General features: G+C 39.1%; 1 protein-coding gene across 1 annotated transcript; it reads right to left on the bottom strand.

Moving 5' to 3' along the window:
* Positions 1-265: 265 nt before the first annotated feature.
* LGMN (legumain) lies at positions 266-20,688 on the bottom strand. Its single transcript, XM_069858739.1, has 13 exons — positions 20,481-20,688; positions 12,638-12,735; positions 11,704-11,785; positions 11,077-11,162; positions 9,049-9,124; positions 8,519-8,581; positions 7,564-7,630; positions 5,766-5,884; positions 5,010-5,099; positions 4,131-4,328; positions 2,990-3,160; positions 1,856-1,923; positions 266-1,048 (listed from the first exon to the last, which is right to left on the bottom strand). Exons 1-13 carry the CDS (start codon positions 20,616-20,618, stop codon positions 1,009-1,011), a joined length of 1,296 nt encoding a protein of 431 aa, XP_069714840.1. The 5' UTR covers positions 20,619-20,688; the 3' UTR covers positions 266-1,008.
* Positions 20,689-23,091: the final 2,403 nt, after the last annotated feature.

The following is a 23,091-nucleotide window of genomic DNA, read 5'->3' on the forward strand; positions in this document are numbered from 1 at the left end:
AAGTGTAGAGAAGTATGGACAATCTGTAACTACTTTGAGTCACCTCATAACCTCTAATTTCCCCCCTGCTTGTCATTTATTGAGTCACCTCTGACAAGTGATGCCTTTAAATGTGATTTTGGACTTTTGACATTTTCTGTTGCTGTTTTGGTGTTTATTTGGGGTTTTTTTTTTAGAGATGATATGTCCTATAAAAGTTTAATGCAACATCATAACATTAATTAGCTCTCATTAATTTTTGAGACACAAGATATGTAACAACGTATTGCCCAGTAAATTGATAAAACTGTCAACTTTATTTTTATTCACAGACAATTCCTGTACCGTACAACTTTCCACAGGTTTGTGTGCATATACATTTAATTATAGCATTTTGGTGCTAAATTTACAGCATTAGATATTTGTGGTTTTCTTTGGGAAACAGTGCTTTCTACCCACAAAGACTTTTACCATTCACAGTTTAACTGTGCTGTTCATATCTGATAGTTCTTGAATACAATTTATTTCTTTAAACTGTTAAGGAGTTAAAACTAAAAAGAACAAGCTTTGGTCTCTTCACTCTTTAACCAACCTCCAAAGTAGTCACTATAATGGAATTCACTAACTTTTTTTAAAAAGCTAATATTTAGTAATAGTATTTTAAAAGTTTCTAGAATTAATGACTCTATGTTTAAATTTAGCATAGATTTAGGGATCACTGATAGGTGGCTTGTAGTGTTCATCCAGAGATTCTTAAGAGCATTGTGCTTTCAAACAAAACACCCATTTTGAAAGCTCCAGGTGGTCTGCCAAAATGCCTCTATCAATCCAGCAGGCTGTCGGCAGGCAGGGATGCAGGGGAGAGCACTGGCAAGTGCTGAGTTTCTCATGGTCAAGAGCCTCAGCTTCCAGCACAGTTCCAGTACAGTCGTTGACTCTTCATGTTGCATGCATTTAAATGTCTGGATTATTACAGTTACATAAACTTATCACTTGTAGTAAGGGTTATATTCAGGACTGTTGTTTCCATCAATGCCCAAGGCACACTTGATCCATGGCCAGGCGTATTCTGCAACAGAGAACAATAATGATGAGAAACCTTCCAGGTGCTCTGCTCTCAAACTGTTTCCCAAACTGACTGCAGCAGGATGCTACCAGAAGTCACAATAGCAGTTCTTCATCATCTGGGCTGCATGTGCACAATGCATAAACTAGCAGTCAATCCACCCTCCCATTCCCTACCCCTCTGCTTTCCTCTCTCTCTTTTCTTCCTCTCATGTGACTCTCAAGCTAGGATCCCATCCTCTACCACAAACTCCCAAGACAGAATTCCAACAGCATGCTTCCCTCATCCCTGCTGCTGACCCACCATAAGGGTCACCCCGAACCATTATTTTCTTCCTTTCCCACCATGCGCTCACAGATGAAGGCCCTAGCACCATACTCCTCCTCCTCACCAGAACCCAGCAGTGCTGTGGTGTTCTGAGCCAGCAGCTGAGGGGGCAGGGGAGAAAATACAGTAGTTCCCAACACAGCTTCCGTGTAAGACCATACAGGAGTTACAGGGTAACACCCTTGTCCTGTAAAACACACCACTCATGCTATTGTATGCTATGCAGTGTAGTGGGATCCTCTGAAGTGGCTATAATTTCCCCTGAGGGTCATCAACAAGAAATTAAAGGGTGACTGGGGAACTGGATCATTATGAGTGGCAGGAAACTAATAGCGATGTGTTTTCTAAATTTAGCATTTGTAACTTTAGAGTCAGATAAAATAGTAAACAGAGCACAACAAGTGAGAAGCTTCCTAGTACAAGGTTTCATCTGCCTGTTAGCTTCTGCTGGTGTAGCTGTAGTGTATCCAGAAACCTCATTACCTGTCAATGGGGTATCCTCCTTCACAAACGTTGACCAGGGCATACAGCTGTCTCAGTGCATACTCATACTGAAATAAACAATTATTGTTAATAATTTCAATGATGAAGAACAAGTATTGTTTCTCCAAACTGAATCATGGAAGTAATTTGGAAATGCTATTAACATTTAATGTATTTATTTGCTTGACATTCTAGTACTAGGTTAAATGGATCTTTCTTCTGCATACTTTGCTCTTTGAACTTCATGAGGTAAATTCAGTTGTAGCTGCACATTGCCCCCTTAGGCAAAGCGCACCTATCTAACCAATTTCATTTTAAAATATTTATAAAAAAGACAAACAAAAAAATCACTGAAGAGGAACTGTGAGTTTAATAGAGCGATGTGGCCTTCTAATAGCCTGGTTGATTAGAAGCTCAAACGGAAGTTCACCCGCTTTTGATCTCTATACAGCACTAAATCTTGGCTAACTGCCATATAATCCCATTGCTTTCTGCTAAAATCAATTTGCTGTTGATTCATCCTACCACGCACCACTGCCTGCTTAGGTTATCTTGTCTGACATCAGGACTGGGTTTTCTGAAATAGGAACTGACATCTCTTACTCTTGTCTAAACAGTGCTTAGAAGAACAGGATTTTCTCTTCGACTGGGATCCCAGGAAAAGCAGACCGTAATGAAACCCTCACACTAAAATGTGGCTCTCAGGAATTCCACAAGACTGTGGAACTGGCAGCTAAGCTACTACAAGGAACTACGCAACACACAATCACAATACAGAAATCTGAATATACGAGGATTGTGAATTCACAGTGTTTCTGTTTTGCTAGTAGAGAAGCTTCAAGCTGAAACACAACATGACACCTAAGATTTCTGGGGAGGGAGCTGATGGACAGACTGAGCTAGTAAAAGTCAGGGATTATTTCTGAATTTGTTTTCAGTAATGTTCTTGCTTATCTACAGGTATAGTGGAAGTGGTTTCCTGCTTCCAAATACATTACTCACACCCTCCAAAACTAAGCTGTAAGACTGTCCTCAAGATTAGCTCTGTAATAATAGGATTTTGCAGACCTGCCTCTGACCACTGTGCTTGTTTTACTGGTATGTGTATCAGGTTATGCCTAATGCCTTACTTACTATGGGTAAGTGCCAGTTGAAGCAACGAGCTTTGAAGTGGTTCACTGCTGACTCGTAGCAGTCGTAATTGCTGATGGTCAATCTGTCTGACAGAATTTGGTTGGTCTGTTCTCTGGATCCTGTTATTAAGGTGACAATCTTTCGCATGGATTCTTGGATAAATTCTTTCACCTGCACATAAAACAACAAGAATTTAAAACATGCCTTTTCTAAACCTAATTTGAAGACTCCAAATTAAACTAATTTATCTAAACCTCCCTCAACTCTTGGGCTCTTTGAGGAAGACAGCGTTGCCATTTATTTTTGGCATAGCCTTTTGGACCTGTCCCTTAACACACAAATGAAAACTAGGGATACAGAAAGTCGTAATCCTTGCACCCAAAATTACTTGCTGTCTTTCTAGTGTTATCCCAGAAGAAAGACAACACCAATAATGGCTATCATTCTGAAAGAGCTATTATGTTTGGGAGACTTCAGTTGTACTGAGAACCCCAGAACGGTCAGGGTTAGAAGGGACCTCTGGAGATCATACAGCCCAATTCCCCTGCTAAAGCAGGGTCACCTGCAGCAGGTTGCACAGGAATGCATCCATGCAGGTTTTGAATATCTCCAGAGAAGGAGACTCTACAACTTCTCTGGGCAGCCTGTTCCACTGCTCTGTCACCCTCCCAGTAAAGTTCTTTTTCTTCATGTTCAGACAGAACTTCCTGTGTTCCCAACTGTGACCACTGCCACTTGTCCTGTTGCTAGGCAACACTGAGAAGAGTTCTGTCCCCATCCTCTTGACACCTGTCCCTTAGATATTTCTAACTTTTGACAAGGTCCCCCTCTCTTGTCCTCTCTTCTCCAGGCTAAAGAGGCCCAGGAGAGTCTGAGACAAAAGTAACACCTCCCAACAAGAATCCCTATGGATGCAGATGAGGAATTTCCTGGGAACAAAAGCTGTGAAACTGAATTTTGCATTTGCTCACAACCATTACTGCATGTGCCTTCTGGACTAGAGCCCCAAGTTTTAAAGGAAGAGCAAACCATCTATTAGAGTTTACCAGTTCGAAGAGCAATTTCATTGCAATTTTCAAAAACTGGAAGCAACAGATCACTCTGACCTGATGTGGAGTTTGAATTTTTATGGTTTGTTTACCTCCAGGTATGCTTTAATCTTTGAAGCAACCTTCTTAGCCTCATGAATGTCATTGGTAGCCATCAGCTTTCGTTTCATGATTGCAAGAGGCACGTCAGGACTTGGAGTCAGGTCATAGTTTTCTACAGGTGGCAGAGAAACGGTAATAGCTTTCTTCCCCATGCCTTGAAACTGCATCACTTTCATGGAGGCAATGCTCTGAAGGTTAGAAAGTAAACAAATGGAGACTGTCAATCACCTGCAATATGTAGTCCATCTTCAGCTTGCCATGCAAGCCTAACTTCAAATTTGCTTTGTTACATAAAATAAAGGAGATCATAGGGTTATAAGTGTGTGTGTGCAAGCACGCTGGGTATTTTAATATAAGGTCAAGGCTACCAAAAGGCAGGGAACTTTTATTTCCAAAACTCACTGTGGGGGAAAAAGACCATCAGGCTAAGTCACCTAACTTCTTTTATTTTTTCTTTTAACAAATATTTAATTTGTGCATCTATTGACACATTAAACGATGGGACTATTTCAAATGATATGTCACCTCTCAGCTCTTCCCATTTGAGGGATCGATGTACTTAACAATTCATTAATATTCATTATATGCCTGGAAGTGGCAAATATACTTTTATACTCGACTGAAGCATTCAACCACTGACAGAGCTTGGAGGACAACTTGTATCCTGACTCCTTGGATTACAGCCTAATATAAGACTGTATTTCCTTTAGCATCAGGACCAGTGTCTCTTAAATGTTAACTGGTCTTCTGAGATGAGCAGTTTGATTTTCTAATCAGCCTTGCAGTGATTTTTTTTTTTAAGTGATGAAAGTATAGAGCACAAAAAGTTTTAAGATATATCTGACTAGGAGGTCCACACAAATACTTACTCTGTTTCCATACTGCATCACATGGCTGGTGTTGGTGCGTTTCTTCACAAGCTGAAACTGCTTGTGGAGTGTTTCTCTTCTTAGATCCTCCTGCATAAGAAACCTCCACGTGATCACAGATACTTAAATTCAGCTATTCTAAAATGCAAGAAAACCTGGAAAGAGTCTTAGCTGACAGTACGTAAAAGCAAGTAAAGGGCAAGAGCTATATAACCTTCAAAAGGCATAAAAGTAAAAAGTGAAATGAAGATTTGACAGCATATTCTCATATTGCTTTTAGTGATCTAATCTCCCAACAAATGGGCAAAAAGGTTAGCATGTAAAAGATTTGTTTAAGTAATACTGTTTTCCATTATGCTAACGAATGGGTTAGCCAAAGTTCAGTACTTAAGGATCCCTGAAGCAGAGGTACAACTCACTAAACTGTCCAATTTGTTTAACAAATTTGGAGATGTAGGCTTAGATTAGCAAATCAAGATTGTGTGAGTTTTAAACTAGAGGCTATACAGTTTCTAATCTTACAAACAGCAAAAGAAGAGTACGTTTATGAAAGTGAATTTCATAAATAGATTTAGTTGCCCAAATGAATAAAGATTACGTATTGTTCTGAATAGTACTATAGATACATACTTTCACTAACTCAACTTGTCGATTTCAGTCTGACATGAAAACAATTATTTTCATAAATCCTGTAGAAGAGCTATTTTTTAAAAGTCTAGATATTTTTGATGCTGAAACCTTCTCTCAGTAACTTACCATATCTGAATCTTCCATCCAATTCACACTGTACCAGTCCCCAAGATAAGTCTGCCTTTCATCATCATAGTAACATGCATAAGATGACTCTCTGGGATTGGCAGCAGTAGTTGCATAAACTGTAGACAAATGGGAAGTAATTTTTTTTTACCACTGTAGACAAATGGGAAGTAATTTTTTTTTACCCCCCAACATGACTTAGGACTTCATTGCATGCAATCTATTTGCCTAAGTATTTTGGCTTTCAATCATTTACTTCTAAATAGCAGGAAGGAAAGAAGGAAGGAATACCAGGAAGGAAATCACTTTGTTCAATCAGCCTCAGTGCTTTTACCTTCCTTGCTGCCAAATACGTGGTCTGGAGTGTTTAAAGAGGAATATACACTTCTCTGGGAAAAGAACTTGAAGAACTGCCTGACAATGCTGTGCACTGACAACCAACTATAGGTTCTTTTTCTTTATCACAATAATGAGGACGTTTTTTCTAAACTTGGAGTAAATTACATAAATCATCTTTTCTTCCAGGAAATGGCACCTTCTAAGTAATATCCTCTCTTGCAGAACACTGTACACTTAAAGAAAAGTAAAACAAACCTCTACAACATCTACCCCAAGCCCAGTGTTCCCAGTAAGTCCCCTCTAACACAGTAGAAATACTATAAACACATCTTTACAGGTATTACTAAGATGAAAGCTATTTTGACTTTTTGCCAAATTCAACCATAGCATACTTGTGTAACTGAAGAAAAGTTCGAGTTTCAAAATGGAAGTGCCAGATATGCTTTTATATAGCTATACTGTTGTTTCTACTCAGAATTGGGTTCAAAAGCCCCCCAAATGTCTTACATCTTGTGTGTGCAATAAAGTGCTGCTCTTGGCACCCTTTAAAATGCTTAATAAGTTAAGCTTTGTAGCTCAATATTGAAGGCCGCCAAAAGCAGCTTTGTGGTGTAATAGATAGATTGTTAATTTTCTGTCTCTGTAAGCCTGTGGCAGAGCTGGTGGTAAAACCAGAGAGCCCTCAGACTGGAAATTCTGGAAATTTCTTACAGAACAAAATTTGAAAAACACTGGTTCATTTACTTTAAACAATCCTTAATATGAAACATTTTGCATGAACTTTGTGTAATCCTTGATAATGCTCTGAGAAGTCTAGGTGGGCTCCATACAGGATAGCCCAGGGCTGAAGATGCAGGAAACCACAGAAAGCTACAGACTGGCCTTTCCTGGAATGACAGCTTCAAAACTACAAGAAAGCCAGGGCACTCAGCCTCCCTGCCATAGAACAAGAGTTTGAAAATATTATGATTCCTCGTCCTAATCAAGGCTGAGCTCCCAGTTCTGCAGCAAAGAGCTTAGAAACCCTTAAAAACTTGAGTTCCACTTCCTGGGTTATTGTGCATTGCCTGGCAATGAGTCTGTCAAGTGCCTTTGCTACTCAATGAAACTGACCGCAGGAACTTCACACCTGCTGTTAGCAGTGCTGAGCCTGAGAAATGTCAGCGGAACCTAACTGCTACCAGTTAACTGCAACCACTTTGTTCCTGAAAAGAACCTTTCAACTTCTCATTTGCAAGAAACTGAAAGCCCTGTTAGTCTTCATAAAACTCCACTGATTCTTTAGAAGGAACATCCCACAAAAGGAAAATATTACTTTTGTTAATAAAAATATAACTTTCTTTCCCTGCTAAAACCATACATAAAAGTGCCCTGAACCTCTTCTTGAGACGGTATGCATTTACATCCTGCCTATGACAAGCTGTGACATTACAGTCCAGTAAGTTAACTGATTACTCACCGTTGATATTATCAGCCAAGTGATTCATCATAGATCCAGACTCGCATGCTTCAATATAAAACACCATCTAGAAAATAAATGTGAGACCTTAAGAAACTCCATGAGGAAATGGAGCAAAGTCCTTCAGTGATTTTGAGCTCTAGCTAGTTGCCCTGTACTGCTACCCCTGAAACAAAAGCTATCCATAATGCCACAAAATAAAACACAAAAGCAAATAGATTAATTTTTCATTTCTGGGAACTGAGCTCTGTGGAAACGGAAAACATCATCACAATTAAAAGATGACATTAATCTCTACAGAATCCACAGGGACCACTGGCTAATGTACAAAGCACAAATTAAATACAGAATCACTTTTCAGGCCCAGCAATGTGCCACTACTGAATGTAGTATTTCTAGAACTAATGACCACATATGTACCACCAGCCATAGCAGACAGCAACACAAAGTTGCTTTAAAAAGGCAAGCTACTAAAATGTTCCAAATATTAATTTTTCTGCTTAAAACTACTTGCGATAAAACAAATGCACAGAATTTTCTGACAAGGGGTATAGTCTCTTAGAATATATTGGTAACTGTGAGCAAAACATGAGGTTTATACAAACTTCCTGTAGAAACGGTGCAGTCTGAAGTGAACAAAGTGCAGGAAGAACAAGCCAGGTATATATTATGAAAGTGTGGTAGTAACGGATGTTGGTTCTCCATGGTTGGTCAGAATACATACCATTATCAAAAGGCAGTACCCTACATCTTGCACTGACTGCAAATATACAGTAAACTAAGAATGGAAAGAACATTTGGAGAGGATCACTCCTTCCAAGTGCAAAATCCTAATGCAAATTTCATTGCGTAGCAACAGCTTCCCCATGCTTTAAACCACTCTCAAAATGAAGACAAATCTCTCTCCCACACCAGCTGCTCTTTAAATCTCACAGATTCTGATATGCTTGTTTACCTTTTGGTATTTTTTATGACGATGCATGTACCAAATAGTCTTATTCAAGTCCTTCACGTGAAGCTGTAAAATAAGAAGGTCTGTATTAAAACCACTTATGTTCAATAGGCACACAATTCACTTAATAGGAATAAATACAGTGTTTCCCATTAAATATATCCAGTGCTTTGCCCTCCTGAAATACAATGTTCTAGTATTTACCACTCCAGAAAAGATGAAAAATGGTTCCAGACGACATCTATAGTGCACCAGAAAGCCAAGTCACACCTGTGAAAACTGTGTGAAGCAACCTGGACCACCACAGTCCAATGAAATATTAAATGACATAACTTAATTTCAACTTGAACGCTTCAGATACAAATTTGAAAAAATCCAGACCGGGGTGATGAGAAGAATATTGCTCCTTTTCTGCCTCTCTCTTCAGTATGGCAGCGCATCAGATATTTTTGTGTTTTATATTTACTACTTATTATTTTAGTATGTCACTAAAAGGATGGTTTTTCAAACACAGTAATGCCCCCAATACTTACATCATCCTCAGGAAAAGCAAGAAGTCCTGGAGCTCCATGGTCAGTGAAATAAACAAACACATGATCCTTGGGACCACTGTAATGAAAACACTGCAATCAAATTCTTTTGAAGCACTCCATCCTAAGCTTCATTATAACAACAATCACGTGTTTCTCAATGCTATAACAGGTCAATATTTGAAAACAATACAGCTTGGAATGAAGCCCCAAGCCCTCCTCTCTTTCTCGGTATCAGTGGTCTAGAAATCCATACTCGCTTTTGCTGTCTCCTAAATGCAAAGAGGTTTTACTGCAGCAGCTCAAGGGGATATTGTCCAGTCTTCCGCCTGGCCAATAACCTGCTGGTCAGGGAACAACCGGGAAGACAACCTAGAGAAGCCTTCTGGGCAGAGGATAACTGAGTTCTTGTCCCACCCCATAGCAAAACTCAGACCAGTTCGAAATACACAACAGAGCCTAAGGAAGAAGGGTGGGTGTTATTTTCTGTCTCCCACTCTTGAGCCTAAGTGCAAAAAATTCAGGCGAGGTGAAATGTAAATAACTAAGACTTTTATATGTGGGTTGGGCTGAAGTTGTCTTCCTGAGTAGCTAAGAGCCTTTGGCCCTCTGCATAGCCACTCCTTTACTTAACTTGTAACATCAAACTTTCACAGGTGAGGTGTGCTTTGAAGTACTTTTATTTTCAAATGAAAAATGCTTCACGGTTACCTCTTGGCTCATTCCAGCTACTATAAGAGAACAATCTAGTTATTGAGCAGAAATTTATTAACTTCCTGCCTACAGGCCATGCACATATCATTTTCTATCTCAGCTTTTCAGAATGAGGTTTAAACAATTGAGAACAATATAGCCTATTCAACTATTGTCCTGCTCCTTCATTCTTTTCATTTTCCCCAGTGCCGGTGGAGGATTCTTCTCTTCTGTTTCACTGCTTTCCCCTATAATTTAACTGTCAGATGAAGACAGGCACTTACACAAATTTTCCTTGACTAGGTTAGTTCTTCCAAATGGTCAAATTTAGGTTCTTAGAGGTTTTACAGGAAATATTGTATATTGAAAAACAGAACATGATATAACTCTTTACCAGCAGTACTGAGTCAGAAACACAACACGCTTCAGTAAAGAGGCACCAGACTTTCATGTCTCAAAACTCTGTAGAAGCAAGATGAATAACCGACAGCAGGTATCATTCCAAGAGGTCTTATAATTAGTCACTCAAATAATTGTTTTTATTCTTGTATCATCTAAATTATATAAACCTTTATAAACTACACCAATTAATTATAGATCTTGCATTCTATTTTGCCAGTCTACAATCTATTATTGATTATATATTTGAATACTGTCAAACTTACACTCATTTGTGTAATTTAGTTTACAAATACCTTAACCAGAATACATCAATTACGAGGTTAATTGCATATGCTACTTTTTCAATCACAAATATTTTTTGCATTAAATATAAACTATAATTCCATTTAAATAAATTCAAAGCCTCAAGAACCTCAATAACAACTGCCACAAACACCATGGCTGGGATAAGCCATGCAATTTATTCAGCTGATGAGCTGTTAAAACTGCCTCTTTCCCCCAGCCACTGACTGCTACATCTCACTACTTCAGGTGACTAATACAACAACTGTTCATGCACGATAAGCCGAGCCTTAGCAAACCCTTTCCAGACCTTAATAAGACTCTCTTTGAAAAGCCACTATTGCAAAAAGACAATAGTCTAAATAACATAAACCTCACTGGAGTTGATAGCATCCTCCGTTTGTAGCTTAATCTCTTGACTTGATAACTTAACCTACAGTGGACTCCCTAACAGCCAAATATCAGCAGTGGCTTCTTCATTTTGGGTAGTTTAAGAAACCAGAAATATTGTATTTCTAAGGTGAATTATCTGGAACTGTCATCAATACTCTCGCCAGATTCTCGAGTTGCTCTAATTTACCCCCTTCTTTTATTGAAATCAGTGCCAATGTGCAACTACACATGCAATTATTTTCTAAATTATACTTCACTTACCTTTTCAATACTTTTCCTGATCCCACCCCCTTCACTGCTTCTGCATCTCCTCTGAGAACAGCAAGGAAATTCTTTGGAGTAACGTCCTAAGGATTTAAGAGAATTAAATTTGTTTCTGATCATAATAACAACAAAGAAAGATGTCTTCTGAAACCCAGAATCCATGCATGCATGGCAAGCTCATCTGGCCACCAGTGAGCTTTTTCAGTCCACCATTATGTGATGACTCATTTGGATCATGAAATCACCAAGTGACTGGATTACTGTTCTGATTTGATGAAACTATTAGTCTCACACAGCTGTTCTTCAGACTGAATTACAACATTTATGGATGCAAGACACTTCTTCCTTTTATTTCACGTGACAGCACAGAAACAGTGTAAAGGTTTACTTTTATGACCACTCCTTCCCTTCAAAGAATCTATTGTCAATATTCACCTTACGAGCACCAAACTTCATGCCAAACCATGCAGAAGAGTAAGCTGGAAGCTTTATATGATGTACATTCTGGAGTGTAAGCTACAGGCCAAAAGAGTTTATTTCAGAACATTGACTAATGCTGAACCTTCCCTGGGTTTTAGTTTCATTACTGTTCCAATAGTGTTTTCAATAGTGTTTCATTCCTACCTCCTTTGTATAGTCCTTGGGCACTCCAGCATACACATCTGTGCCATTAGGTCTATTGATGACAATGCCTTTTGTTGGATTTCTGAAAATTAAACAGAACACAAATACGAATAATTAGCCACATCCCATACAAAGACCACAGAACAACTAAGAAACCATTTCAACTGTCCTGACTGGCTAGTATGCCTGACAGAAAGTATGGGTACCTGTACATGTGTTGTTAAGTGATCTCAGAACATAACGGCCTCTTCACTTCAGTCAGTTATGTATGCTTGCCTCAGGTGTCCCTACCCTCAGAGTGCCTTGAAGTGTCCTGTGATTAATCTGAAGATGCAGGCAGGTGGTCTCTTATACTACCATCTCTCTGCTTTCAGTCTTGCCTTCTGCTCCCTTTACACTTTGCTCTCAGTGCTGCTGTTTATGTGAAGTCTACTGATTTCTGCTGAAGTTCTCTCAGAATCAGAGGCTGTACAACTGAACTGTTTCGTTTAGAAAGCAACAATACGCTCTAGACAGTCACCAAGAATGGAACACTTCTTTGTTGAATATACATTCTGGGAATTAATCTGGTAACGCCCTTTCAAAAAAATCTCTGCAAGTCATACATGGAACTTCTTTATATTTGTGGGTTTAGGCTAGTTATATGCTGCACATTGTTACGCCTGGGAGTTACAATCACTTACTCTCATTAACAATGAAGCTCTACAGTTCTCAGTGCTACAGCAGAAGCCAAGTTGTAGAGTAAATCTTAAAAAACTCATGAGCACATTTCAACAGAGAATTATTGTGTTAATGGATAACATGTCTCTATCAGTATCACAGGTGGTTTTAAAGGCTTTTCTTACAAAACTACTACAAATTTAAAACACATTAGTGACTATGGCACGTTTGTAGTAACCATAGAGTTTGTAACTACTGCACGTTCATCACTTACTCTTCATTATCAGCAATGTCATCGTACATCATGACAATGATTTGTTCATCTGGAATTCCGTTTCGGTGTACAATCTGGTATGCATGGCACACATCTGCCTGAAATTAAGCAGATTTTCATTACTGCCTTTAACAGAAATTATACCTTTGAGACCAGAAGAAAAAAAAGCTTTGCAAGCTTAAGAGCGAGGTATTGTCCAAAAGAACCTGCATTCAAGTATAAGAGAATGAGGGTGCTAGAAGGCTGAAATGCATAGGCTAAACCAAAATTGAATGTCTTTCCCTAACTAACAGTAGTTGCATTAACAACAGAGACTATGATTAAAATCTCTCTCTCATTTACCTACTTTGATTTGTTATTTAAGCAGAAACCATAAGTTACTTCAGACTTGGTACGGATAACAAAATGTAACAGCATTCTCCCGCATTCTGTGAGCAAATCTAAGTTAAAACCTTGGGTACTGACAGACAAATCCAAGGTGTGCCATGCAGCAGAAGAGAGATGGATTTCCACCAATTTCAGTTAGTTCTGTACCAGGCCTGCACAATTAAACACCAAAGACGGTCCTTGGCTTAAGCAAAGATGGTTCACCAACCTCACTTCTGAAAAGATCTTATTAAATTTTGTTTTACTAGATGAGAATTTTGGTTAAAGAAAATTTCCTTTTTTAAAGAAAATTTCCTTTTTCATTATGGTTGGACTCGATGATCTGGTGGGTCTCTTCCAACCTGGTTATTCTATGATTCTATTCTATGATTATGTATTTATTGCAAAGTAAGACTGAAGCAACTGCAGGGTAAGAAAACATATTTCAGTGGAAAACAGAATTGCGGAATTGCTACTCAGGCTCTTTTTCTGACTTATACAGGATATGAATAAGCAAGATTTTCTTTACACGATTTTCTTCTGCATCCCACGATGCAGAAATAACAATACTCATCAACATTACCTTACAATAAATATAAACCTCTATGAAAATGCTAAATTCTTAGTAACCCCAGTCCAAGTAACTCTCTTCTTTTAGACTTGCAATCTGTGAATAATCTAATGGGATACCAACAACCATTCCTAAACTCTGGAAATACAACCTACCCCATGCTAGAAAAGCTGTGCAGGTTTAATGGAAGAAATTCTATCTAACAAACACACACTCCAAAAGCAGGCAAGAAGCTAGCTTTAAACCTTACTTCCTTTGACCTAATCTAATTTGCTGGTTTGTAAACCAAACTGAAGCGGACCTACTTAAGTTCAGACGACTCAGGAGTGCCAGTGATTTTGGCTAGTTTAACTGTAAAATCCTGTCACTTGGTTTTCTGGGCATGTCTGGAGCTGAAAACAGAGGGTGGTTGCGCAAGACTCTGGGAAGGGTGAGGCACATTCAATGCTAATAAAATCTCCTGCAGCAAAATCTCTTCACATGACTAACCCTGAACGTTAAAGCAGTTCCATTTCCTACTATGCAGGTCAGGCCATGTTCTCTTCCACCTATTCCTGATAATCTCCTATTTATAGTTCTGTATTTCCTTTTATGTCATTATATCAACTGCTGTCTCAACAAGTCAAAAAGAAGAAACCAAACAGAGTTAAGAAAGCATCACAAACAATATGAAGCAGCAGAGTGCAGGTTTGATTAAACACATATTTGATTTTCAGAAGCAACTCAAGCAAAAGTAGAAGAAAACAGTAATCAGGGCATCTCTGAACTGACTGAGTATATTGTAGATCCCCTCTCACTCTCAAGGCATAATACACTTACATTATGCTGACAGGAAGCTATAGGCTGGCAGCACACGGAAATGCACAGGCATATTATGGCAATGTAATACCAACATGTTCAACCAGCAAGTGTCTGTGCTCCCACAGACGTGACTAGCCAGCAGGGACTTCAAAGGCATTTTTAATGAATACCACAGCACCCAAAATTAGTCAAGCTTTGTAAATGCATATTATCAGCTATTTTTGTCTCCTCTCTCCATCCTTCTGATTCACTGACTGTCTTAGCAAACAGTAAACATTGGTGATAAACGGAGGTAAATTTAAATGGGTTAAATTCCCTAGTGTGGAGGGAAACAGACCCATGTAATCACTTCCCCTCAATCTTAACATAAGCCTGTTTGGGGACTGTCCCAGCCTTTTAAGGCTTTTAGCGAAGGAACTGTACCTGCTGCTAATAAAACAATATCACTATCATGGGCCAGAGCAGAAAAATCAGATTTTGCTTGTAAAACTCCATTGGCTAAAGTAGAACACTTCTGAGTAAACAACTGGGGTTTTTTACATAGAGTTAGCTGACCTGACAAGCCACCTTTGATGTTGGGCTCATACTCCTCCTGTTTCCTTCCATACACATTTAAAAATAAATTAAAAAAAAATCTCTATAAAGCCAGACTCGAAACAGTCTGCTGGTAGGGCAGGAAGGTGTATCTGAATCTAGAGTATTTCCTGTTGATGTGTGACTGCCTCTCAAATATCGCCATATTTTAGCCTTGTTTCTTCCACAAGTATTTCTGGCACAGCTGCACCTCTAAACCACCCTAAAAGAGACAGCTAATGTGGCTCCAGGTCTCTTGATGGTGTTATTCTTTTCAGTTTACTACGTAAAATGAATGGATAAATCATCTCTAAATGCAAATCACATTTTTGGGGCCATGATTTGGGGTGGGTAGCAGTTGCCCTGCACAGAAGAATAGAAGAGGAGAAGGTGAAGCTGTACAGCTGCTATGCACAACCAACCTCCTACGCCAGCTCCAAATTGGACATTACTATTGGAATCGTTCAGACCTTTCATCTCCTGGTTAGTCTACATCTGTTGCTACATCAGCAAATTTCTATGGAAAAACTCCTAGATTTTGAAAGCATAAGGATCAGAGGTGGAATTCCCCTGTTTTCCTGAGATAGGCATACTGTTTCTCCAAATGTACTTCTAAAAGGAAAAAACCTAACACCCCAGCTTTCCTGTGCCATACAGCTGTTTACACATTTGAGTGACATTTTTAAGCAGACTGCTTGGGGGGAGATTTTCGGAAAAATCAAGTTGTTTTATGACACATGCATGTATGAATAGTTCCTAAAGGGAAAAGCCTGGACTTCCATGAAATTGCTTACTTCTGGTCTTATGACTGCTAGGTTGATGGCTATAAAGCATGTGTAATAAACTGTCAGGTTCATTGCAAAGTGGCACTGTTCTTGTTACAGATACACTGAAACGCCAAAAAAAGAATGACTTCTGGTATACAAGCACAGTATAAGAATACATATGAAATGCCAGCCATGCTTCATTGCTTAAACATGCATTAGTGAATCAGCCAAAGACTGTAACTGTATTAAGAACTTAGGAAAGGTTTTCCCACATCTTCAGTTATAGTTTTATAAGCACAGTAAGGAAGAGTTAAATGAAGCCAAGTAGCCAAGGCATCCCTAATGTCTGCTACCTGCAAGACTGGAGTATTTAGGACTGTCCTAGACTAAGATACCACTCTGTTGGTAGTATCCAAAAGCCTGAATAAATACAGTCCCTGGCCCATACAGTTCCACAAGTATAACATTAAAAACAACTGGAAACAGACCGATGCATACAAATTCAAATGTTTTAATTTTCTGCATTTTAGTTTTCTTAGATTTTTTCAGGTATTTTTCTCCTCAAGCACCTACTCCACTTTCGCTGAGACTGTGCTTCATATCAGGCTTTTCCACTGACTATGCCTTTCAGAGTATCTAAAATCATTTCTCTTTCTGATCTGTTTATGAAGCTGGCTTTAGGTTTGAGTTGGCTGGTATGATCATCTCCCAGGAAAGGAAGAAGTATATACAGAATCATATTTCTCTTAGGGAGAACTAGCTTGTTGGCTCATTCTCTAAATCTACCAGTAGCAATTAGTGCTGTATTTGCTTATGCATGTCACTAAGCTTTCCAGAGAAATATCATCTAGCTCTCTGCATAGTGGGGAGCTAAGCCACTTTCCTAGGGAATGGAGGGTATATATTGTGACTGCTTAGTTGCATTTAGGGAACAGCAACCAGTCTGATAATTAAAAAGCTGCTATAGAGAAGTCAGAATAACGGCTGATGAGCAGAGAAGCCTATCAATGCAGTATCTTGCACAGTCCAAGAAACTCTTATCAAAACCACTATGGTATGGGTAAAAACACTAGAGAACTGAGAAGCCACAAGCATAAGGTGATACACAAGCTAGCTTTACTATGACAGTAAGCCTACCACATTGGACTGCATACTATTTAAAACACTTTAAATTTATTTTAGAAACCTGATGAGATAAAAGGTATAAAAAGTTTAGATTATCCTGTTTAGGAAACAGTCCATGTTCAGCTATCAGGGTGTGAATACCACAGTGCAAACAGTGATCTTTTACTTATCTTGTCTACACTTGAGGTTTACACCACTGATAGTTTTAGGAGTTTCAGATTCCTTGAGGTTACAGGTGCAAAACTCCGTGTTTCCAGGGTCTGCACAGTCTCTATGAATTTACTGTTCATGGAGTCTGTACAGCACACAATGATGGACTACTTTCCCCACAACTTTTGATGTATGAAATCAGAGACATTTTTGAAGGCGTAACAATCTTCTCCCCATTTTCTGGCTGTTTAGTCAGACAAAGTCATCCTGCCATCACATAATTACTGTTGCCTTCCCCAGAGTACATTTTGAGTGTTGTCTGTAGGCAGCATGCAACACAACTGGAGCTCACAAAATTTAAATGTAATGCAAACAGCAGCCCCATGTATCAACTGTATCCTCAACAGCTGAACAGAGCTGAAACCCAGAGATGTGTCAGCTGAAGCCTCAGATAACAAAAGGACATTATGAGTCCTTAGTTGCAGGTAGAGAATAGCAACGAGTTGAGTAACAAAACCCAGTCATATCGAGCAACTATTTACAGGAAGATTGACATCTATAAATTCACTTTTATGTGGGCTGGATCCGAGAGGCTAAGCAAGAAAAGTGATGGCAGGAGGAAAGTGAATTAGGAATACTACACATTCTCTTCTGCACTTTCTCCCTTGGAAAGCAAAGAATTACACAAATCTGCAATCCCAGAGCACTGCTTTGCTTTCTGTCAGTACAAGTATTATTTCACTGAAAAAACCCATGCATTTCTGCATGTGTTCATTATAGAATGACTTTGATGATGGATGAAGCACAGAACTGGAACTCCAAGTCCTATTCTTGATTCCACTGTAAGCAACTAGAGCAAATAATTCATATACTTACTGTGCTTCTGCTTCCATTATAGGAGGTAGGGAACACTAACACACACTGATCAGTTGGTTTCCAATAATCTTTTCTAACTGTCAATAGTAGTAGATTTTCTCCTCTTAAAAGCCTAGTTCAGCCAGTCTTGCTGGGAACAAGTTTTTCCCAATTTTTGATGCTGAAGGCACTGTTCCCTAGATTAAACTTTGTGGCACACAGAGTGGATCTTCCATGACTAACTGCTGGGTCTGTCTCACAGTATCCCCTCCTCACTCTTGCCAGGCCCTTAAAGTTGGTCACAAAAGGCTCCCAGACAACACTGCACAGGCTGCTGTTGCACTCAATCTTGTAGGAAGCAAATCTTTTCTAAACAACTTAGAGGCACAGTATCTTGTTCAGGACATAAGTAGGCACTCAGCCCCATTCTGAGGGATCCTTCAGTCAATCTCTCTTATTTTGTGATGCTGATTTCATAGCTTTGATAGAACTATTACTGATGTTCTCTATTTTTCCAAATCTTACCTGAAGGAAGTGGTAGAGGTTAAAATACAGAAATTTCTAGGATTGAAATTCATAAAAACCTGGCACTCTAAATATTTTGCATTGCTGGTCAACATTATCTTCAAAATAAAGGTGTTTAAAGAAATCTCATTCTTTTTTTCTAAATTTGAAAAGCTTTTACTTAATAACTGTCTGCAAAGCATGACCACACTCAGAAATCAATTTGCTTCTGTGAAATTGGTGTGTTCAAAAGACTTATATTCGGATACAAATAGATAAGTGTTCATCTTGTATTCTTCAGAACTCCATTATATCTGGCAGATACACTTTCCATTGAAGGCTCCTTGACAGAAAGGTTAAAAACTCTCTGCTTGGGTAACTGTAAAAAAAGGAATTCTTGTGAGCCATAGCTTCAAAATGTAGTTTTACATAAGGACTGAACATTGTTGTATTAACTCCTCCTAAACTGGAAGGGAGCCAGGGAGACTGGTTATACAGCAATAGCAACAAACAGAACATAACTCAGTATTTATATTTAGACATCTCAAGACAAGGAGTGATCAAGTACAATGCTAGTATTTTAATAACTGTTTTCCAATTCCAATTTTAAAAATATCTTAAGATTTAATTTGAAATGCGAATAGTTAATATTAAGGCTGTAATATTCCAACTATGGTTATCAGGCAATAGCCACAGTGCCAAGAGCTGGCAAAATCCCTAAAACGTGTTTGTCTAAGTGTTGAGGTAGCATTTGCCAGTAACAGACACAAGGAGGTCATCAGTCTGGTTCATTTCATTTTAAGCTCATCACTGTGCTGAAAGTTATAAACTGACTGTGAGCTGAGAGGGAGGAGAAACAAACATAAAACTCAGTGTCCCCAATACGGAAGGCTCATTTCTTCCTTATTTAACACTAATGGAGTGTGAAGCCTCTCCAGAATTTACAGGTAGTTATGGTAAAAATAATAAATACTTTGAAAGTTTCAGTGTTCAGCAAATCAGCTTGTTATTTGTACCCAGTACATTTAATACAGTTTAACTTTTAGAATGCTGAGTTGGTACACCAGTGTTTCAATTTATGTTTGAGTTCACCTGAACCAACAATAACCTAGTGAACTATTTTTCTAACATTTAGAAATATATGTATGTATACATAAATCAGAATTAAACAGACTGGGTTCTCCAGGAAAGCAACAGTTAGTTCCAATGTAGAGCAAAACCTGCATTTAAATGTAGATTAATCCATTTAAGGGATTGTCCAACAATTCCCCAAAGGGAAGAACTACAGTAGTCTCCTGACTGATGATTATAAGTCTCAAACTTAATCAGAGTTAAGTCACTTGGATTTAATTCTGTCCATCCTGACATTCACACTCAGACAACAATTCCATAACACAGGGGCTTTTGCAGCAGTGGCAAACTCGGGAGCTTCTGTTCCCTTTTCTCCTCTTTCTGCCATTCATTCCGACCCCTGCACCCCGGTGCACTGTATCCTTGTTGTGCCAACACAACTCTGAGGCCACCTTGTCGAACACAGGAAGCAAACTAATTCAGGTTAAAAAGAACCCCCCTCTCCATGTCCTCTGCCCCACAAAAATACTGCGCATTTGCAGCCTTCGCATATTTTTTTAACTAGAGAGAAGAAAGGGAGCTTTTTCATAACATAAGGAAAAGAAAAAAACAAGTAAAAAGCAACGTGCATGTATTTCAAAATGAGGTTTAATTTAAGACATCATTTGCCTGCAAGACAAACATTTAAGACATGTTTGCTTGCAAACTGGGGTAAGATCCTCTAACCTAGTTACAGAGTATTTAGCCAAAATTATACAGGTCTCCCAGGATGCAGAAGCATGATTAGAGGGAAAATACTACTCCTCCTGCTAGGGACAGATTTTCAAAAGATGAAAGACTGGACAAAGTTGTAAGCAAAAAAAAATTCAGATAGTAGAAGGAGCAGTGAAGGGAATAAGAATGACAAGAATTAAGACCAGGCAGTGAGTAAATCTTGCTGCTGTTTGTCTTGAAAACTTCACACAGGTCTGGAACTCTAGAAGTAGAAGCACTTAACCAAACGACAAAAGGGTTGAACTAGTCTAGGCACCTATCAGCACATGGGACCAGTGGTCCTTACCTGGTGTCGATAGTTGTCCCAGCCATTCGAACCTGCGACTATCACCACCCAGTGCTTGCCTCCATCTTCTGGGTCTTCCATGGGGAATGTGCTGATGCCCAGAGCACAGCCCAGCAGCACAACTGCTTTCAATATCATCTCTCCTCTTTATTTATTCCACAAATGGAAGAAAAACAATACCCTAATGAAGAAGTTGGAGAGAAGTAGATCAGAGGACAGAAGTAAAAAATAAAACAAATGCAAAACAAATATCAGTATTACCACAACCAGAAGCTTTCCTTGCTTTTGGTTTTTTCGTGTGTTTTACAGATCATTCAAACCCACAGTACAATTTCTGGTCACATCACTCTGTAGCACCAAGCTGCTACTAGTTACAAGAATTTTCTGTCAGCTTTCAAATCTGACTGAAAGCAATTCTGAATAGGACAACCAAGTCTTTCAGCTCCTGATGGTTCTATTGTTCGCCAATAGCTGCTAATGAATAAGCCTCAAATACAGAGCAAGCTTCACTATCAAGTATCTCACAGATAGGACTTCAGATTAATATGATTCTCTTGGTCTCTTCTTATGTAGTTGACTGGTTTCTGCCCACTGACTATTGGCCCATTATTACTGAGTCAAATCCTGGCTGATGCAGGCACAAGGATACTTAGACATGGAGAATTGCTTAGGAGTTAGAAGGTCAGAGTGTCACAAAGGCTCTCTCTCTGTGCCCACAAAGCCAGAGAGGGTGGAGCGAGGCCACACTGCTGTTCTGCACGAGACAGCCCTAAGTGCTGGGGCAAATGCAGACTGCAAGAGCCTCATGCTATTTGTGCTACCTGTTATGCCAGAGGAAAGCAAATGTGAGTCGGTACCACATGAAAGAGCTGTACTTTTGCCTCTGTTGTGCAGTGGTTAAGTGTTTGCAGAAAGTACACAGTAAGAGAACCAGAGTCTGAGCCTGTGGACGTGAAACTCAGAAAAGCAGAGCCAGAGAGGAGCTTTGAACCCATGCAGAAATGGCTCTTGCTGCTTTCTTTGAGAGGACTAGAAGTAGTGTCCCCACTAGTGAGCTGAGCACCATGACTGTCCAATAAAGCGTTTGCTATAAAGCAAAGAATCTGGCCACATCTAATCAAAGGCTTGCTTTGGGACTGGTTGTTTGAGGGGATGGAGGTGGTGGTATGTACACTGGTCACCATTTCAAGTCTGCTGCATCCAATGCATCCTCCTTCCCTCATAAAGCAAACGCCCTTGAAGAATTGCATGCTCCTGGTAAATGCACAAAAACTACCTACTTCCTCACGCATTGAGAGGTGGGATTCTAGACTGGCCTACTTACAAAAAGTAGATTCTGGAGGCTGACAAGACAACTAAATAGTATCTAAGTCAGCCTCAGTTCCCCACTGCCAAAACTATCCATCTGCAGCCACCCAAATGAGCCTGAAACAGAGAAGTAGCCAGCTCACCTCCAAAGCAGCTGTGTACAGCAAAGACCGCGAACGTAACACATGGTATGGGTCACTAAGATTAAGTCTTGCAGGCAGTAGTATGAAAAAAACCCATATATATATTTAACTTGGGGTGGTGTTTATTTCTTTTTAATGGAGCTTGCACGAAGTAAAGGGAGTCATGGGCTGTGACCATACACAAAAAACTCCAGAACATAAAGAAAAAGACAGAACCAAATGTTAAAGTGCTATGACATAGCTTCTTCCAAAAACTCATTTGAATCTAGGAGACTTATCTTTCAGGAATAAACCACTCCTGTACTGCCTGCAACTGTGAGTTTTAGGATGAGAAAAACACATAATTTAATGATCTACGGTTTTCTGAATTATTAACTACTTTAGTGGCTAAGCGCACATGAAGGAATAAGCAGAATTTTTCTGCAGTTTGATAGATGGTTATAATCGCTCATGTTGAGCTAGAATTTAAAATTCTCATTATTGTCACCAAACAATGACAGGTGGCTTTCTATGGCACTCCGCCCTGTCTATCTTGTTAGCCCATCAGATTAAGACAAATAACCTACTAATGGCTGCTGTGAAGATATACTGCGTTTACAACATCCACAAAACTTGCCTCATCCTACAGCTCAGACCAAGTTGTTTAAAACTTTTGTAAAGTGCCACAAGTCTATTCAATCCCAATAGTCAGTTCCAGGTATATCTAACTCTTGAAGTACTAGACAAGAAAAGTAAATCAATATATTTTAGAATACCTGCTTCGAAATCTTAAGTGAGTTTGACTTACTGGAATATGGAGCCAAATTTCATGCAAACAGACCCCTAAAAGCTCAGTATCTGTTTCATGAGAAGAAAATTTTCATGAGAAGTTTAACTTTCATGAGTAGTTCACTGAAGTGTAGATTTTCATTTCTCCAACTACAAACATTACTTACATTTACGTGAAAAATACAAAGAAAAAATAAATGGTTCAAATAATTGCAGAAGGGCTGGAGATCCTTTCACATGATGTTTAGCTCTTAGAAACGGAAATCATTAATTTGAATCCAGGCCATATCAGTAGAATTTGTGCTGCTGCCAGCTGTTCAGTGGGTCATGCAACCGGATGGCTAATTTCAAGGCAGATCCTCATGGAGAGGCATCCATCCCATGGAAACAGA

Source organism: Phaenicophaeus curvirostris, chromosome 5 (assembly GCF_032191515.1).
Source record: "Phaenicophaeus curvirostris isolate KB17595 chromosome 5, BPBGC_Pcur_1.0, whole genome shotgun sequence".
NCBI classification, from domain to species: domain Eukaryota; kingdom Metazoa; phylum Chordata; class Aves; order Cuculiformes; family Cuculidae; genus Phaenicophaeus; species Phaenicophaeus curvirostris.

Bases quoted from the DNA above. Each gene is read 5' to 3' on its own strand.
- LGMN (XM_069858739.1), bottom strand. From the start codon at position 20,618: ATGATATTGAAAGCAGTTGTGCTGCTGGGCTGTGCTCTGGGCATCAGC. The intron at 12,736-20,480 runs GTAAGGACCACT...GCTTAATTTCAG, and splicing joins GGGACAACTATCGACACCAG to GCAGATGTGTGCCATGCATA. The intron at 3,161-4,130 runs GTAAACAAACCA...TTTTATGTGCAG, and splicing joins AGATTAAAGCATACCTGGAG to GTGAAAGAATTTATCCAAGA.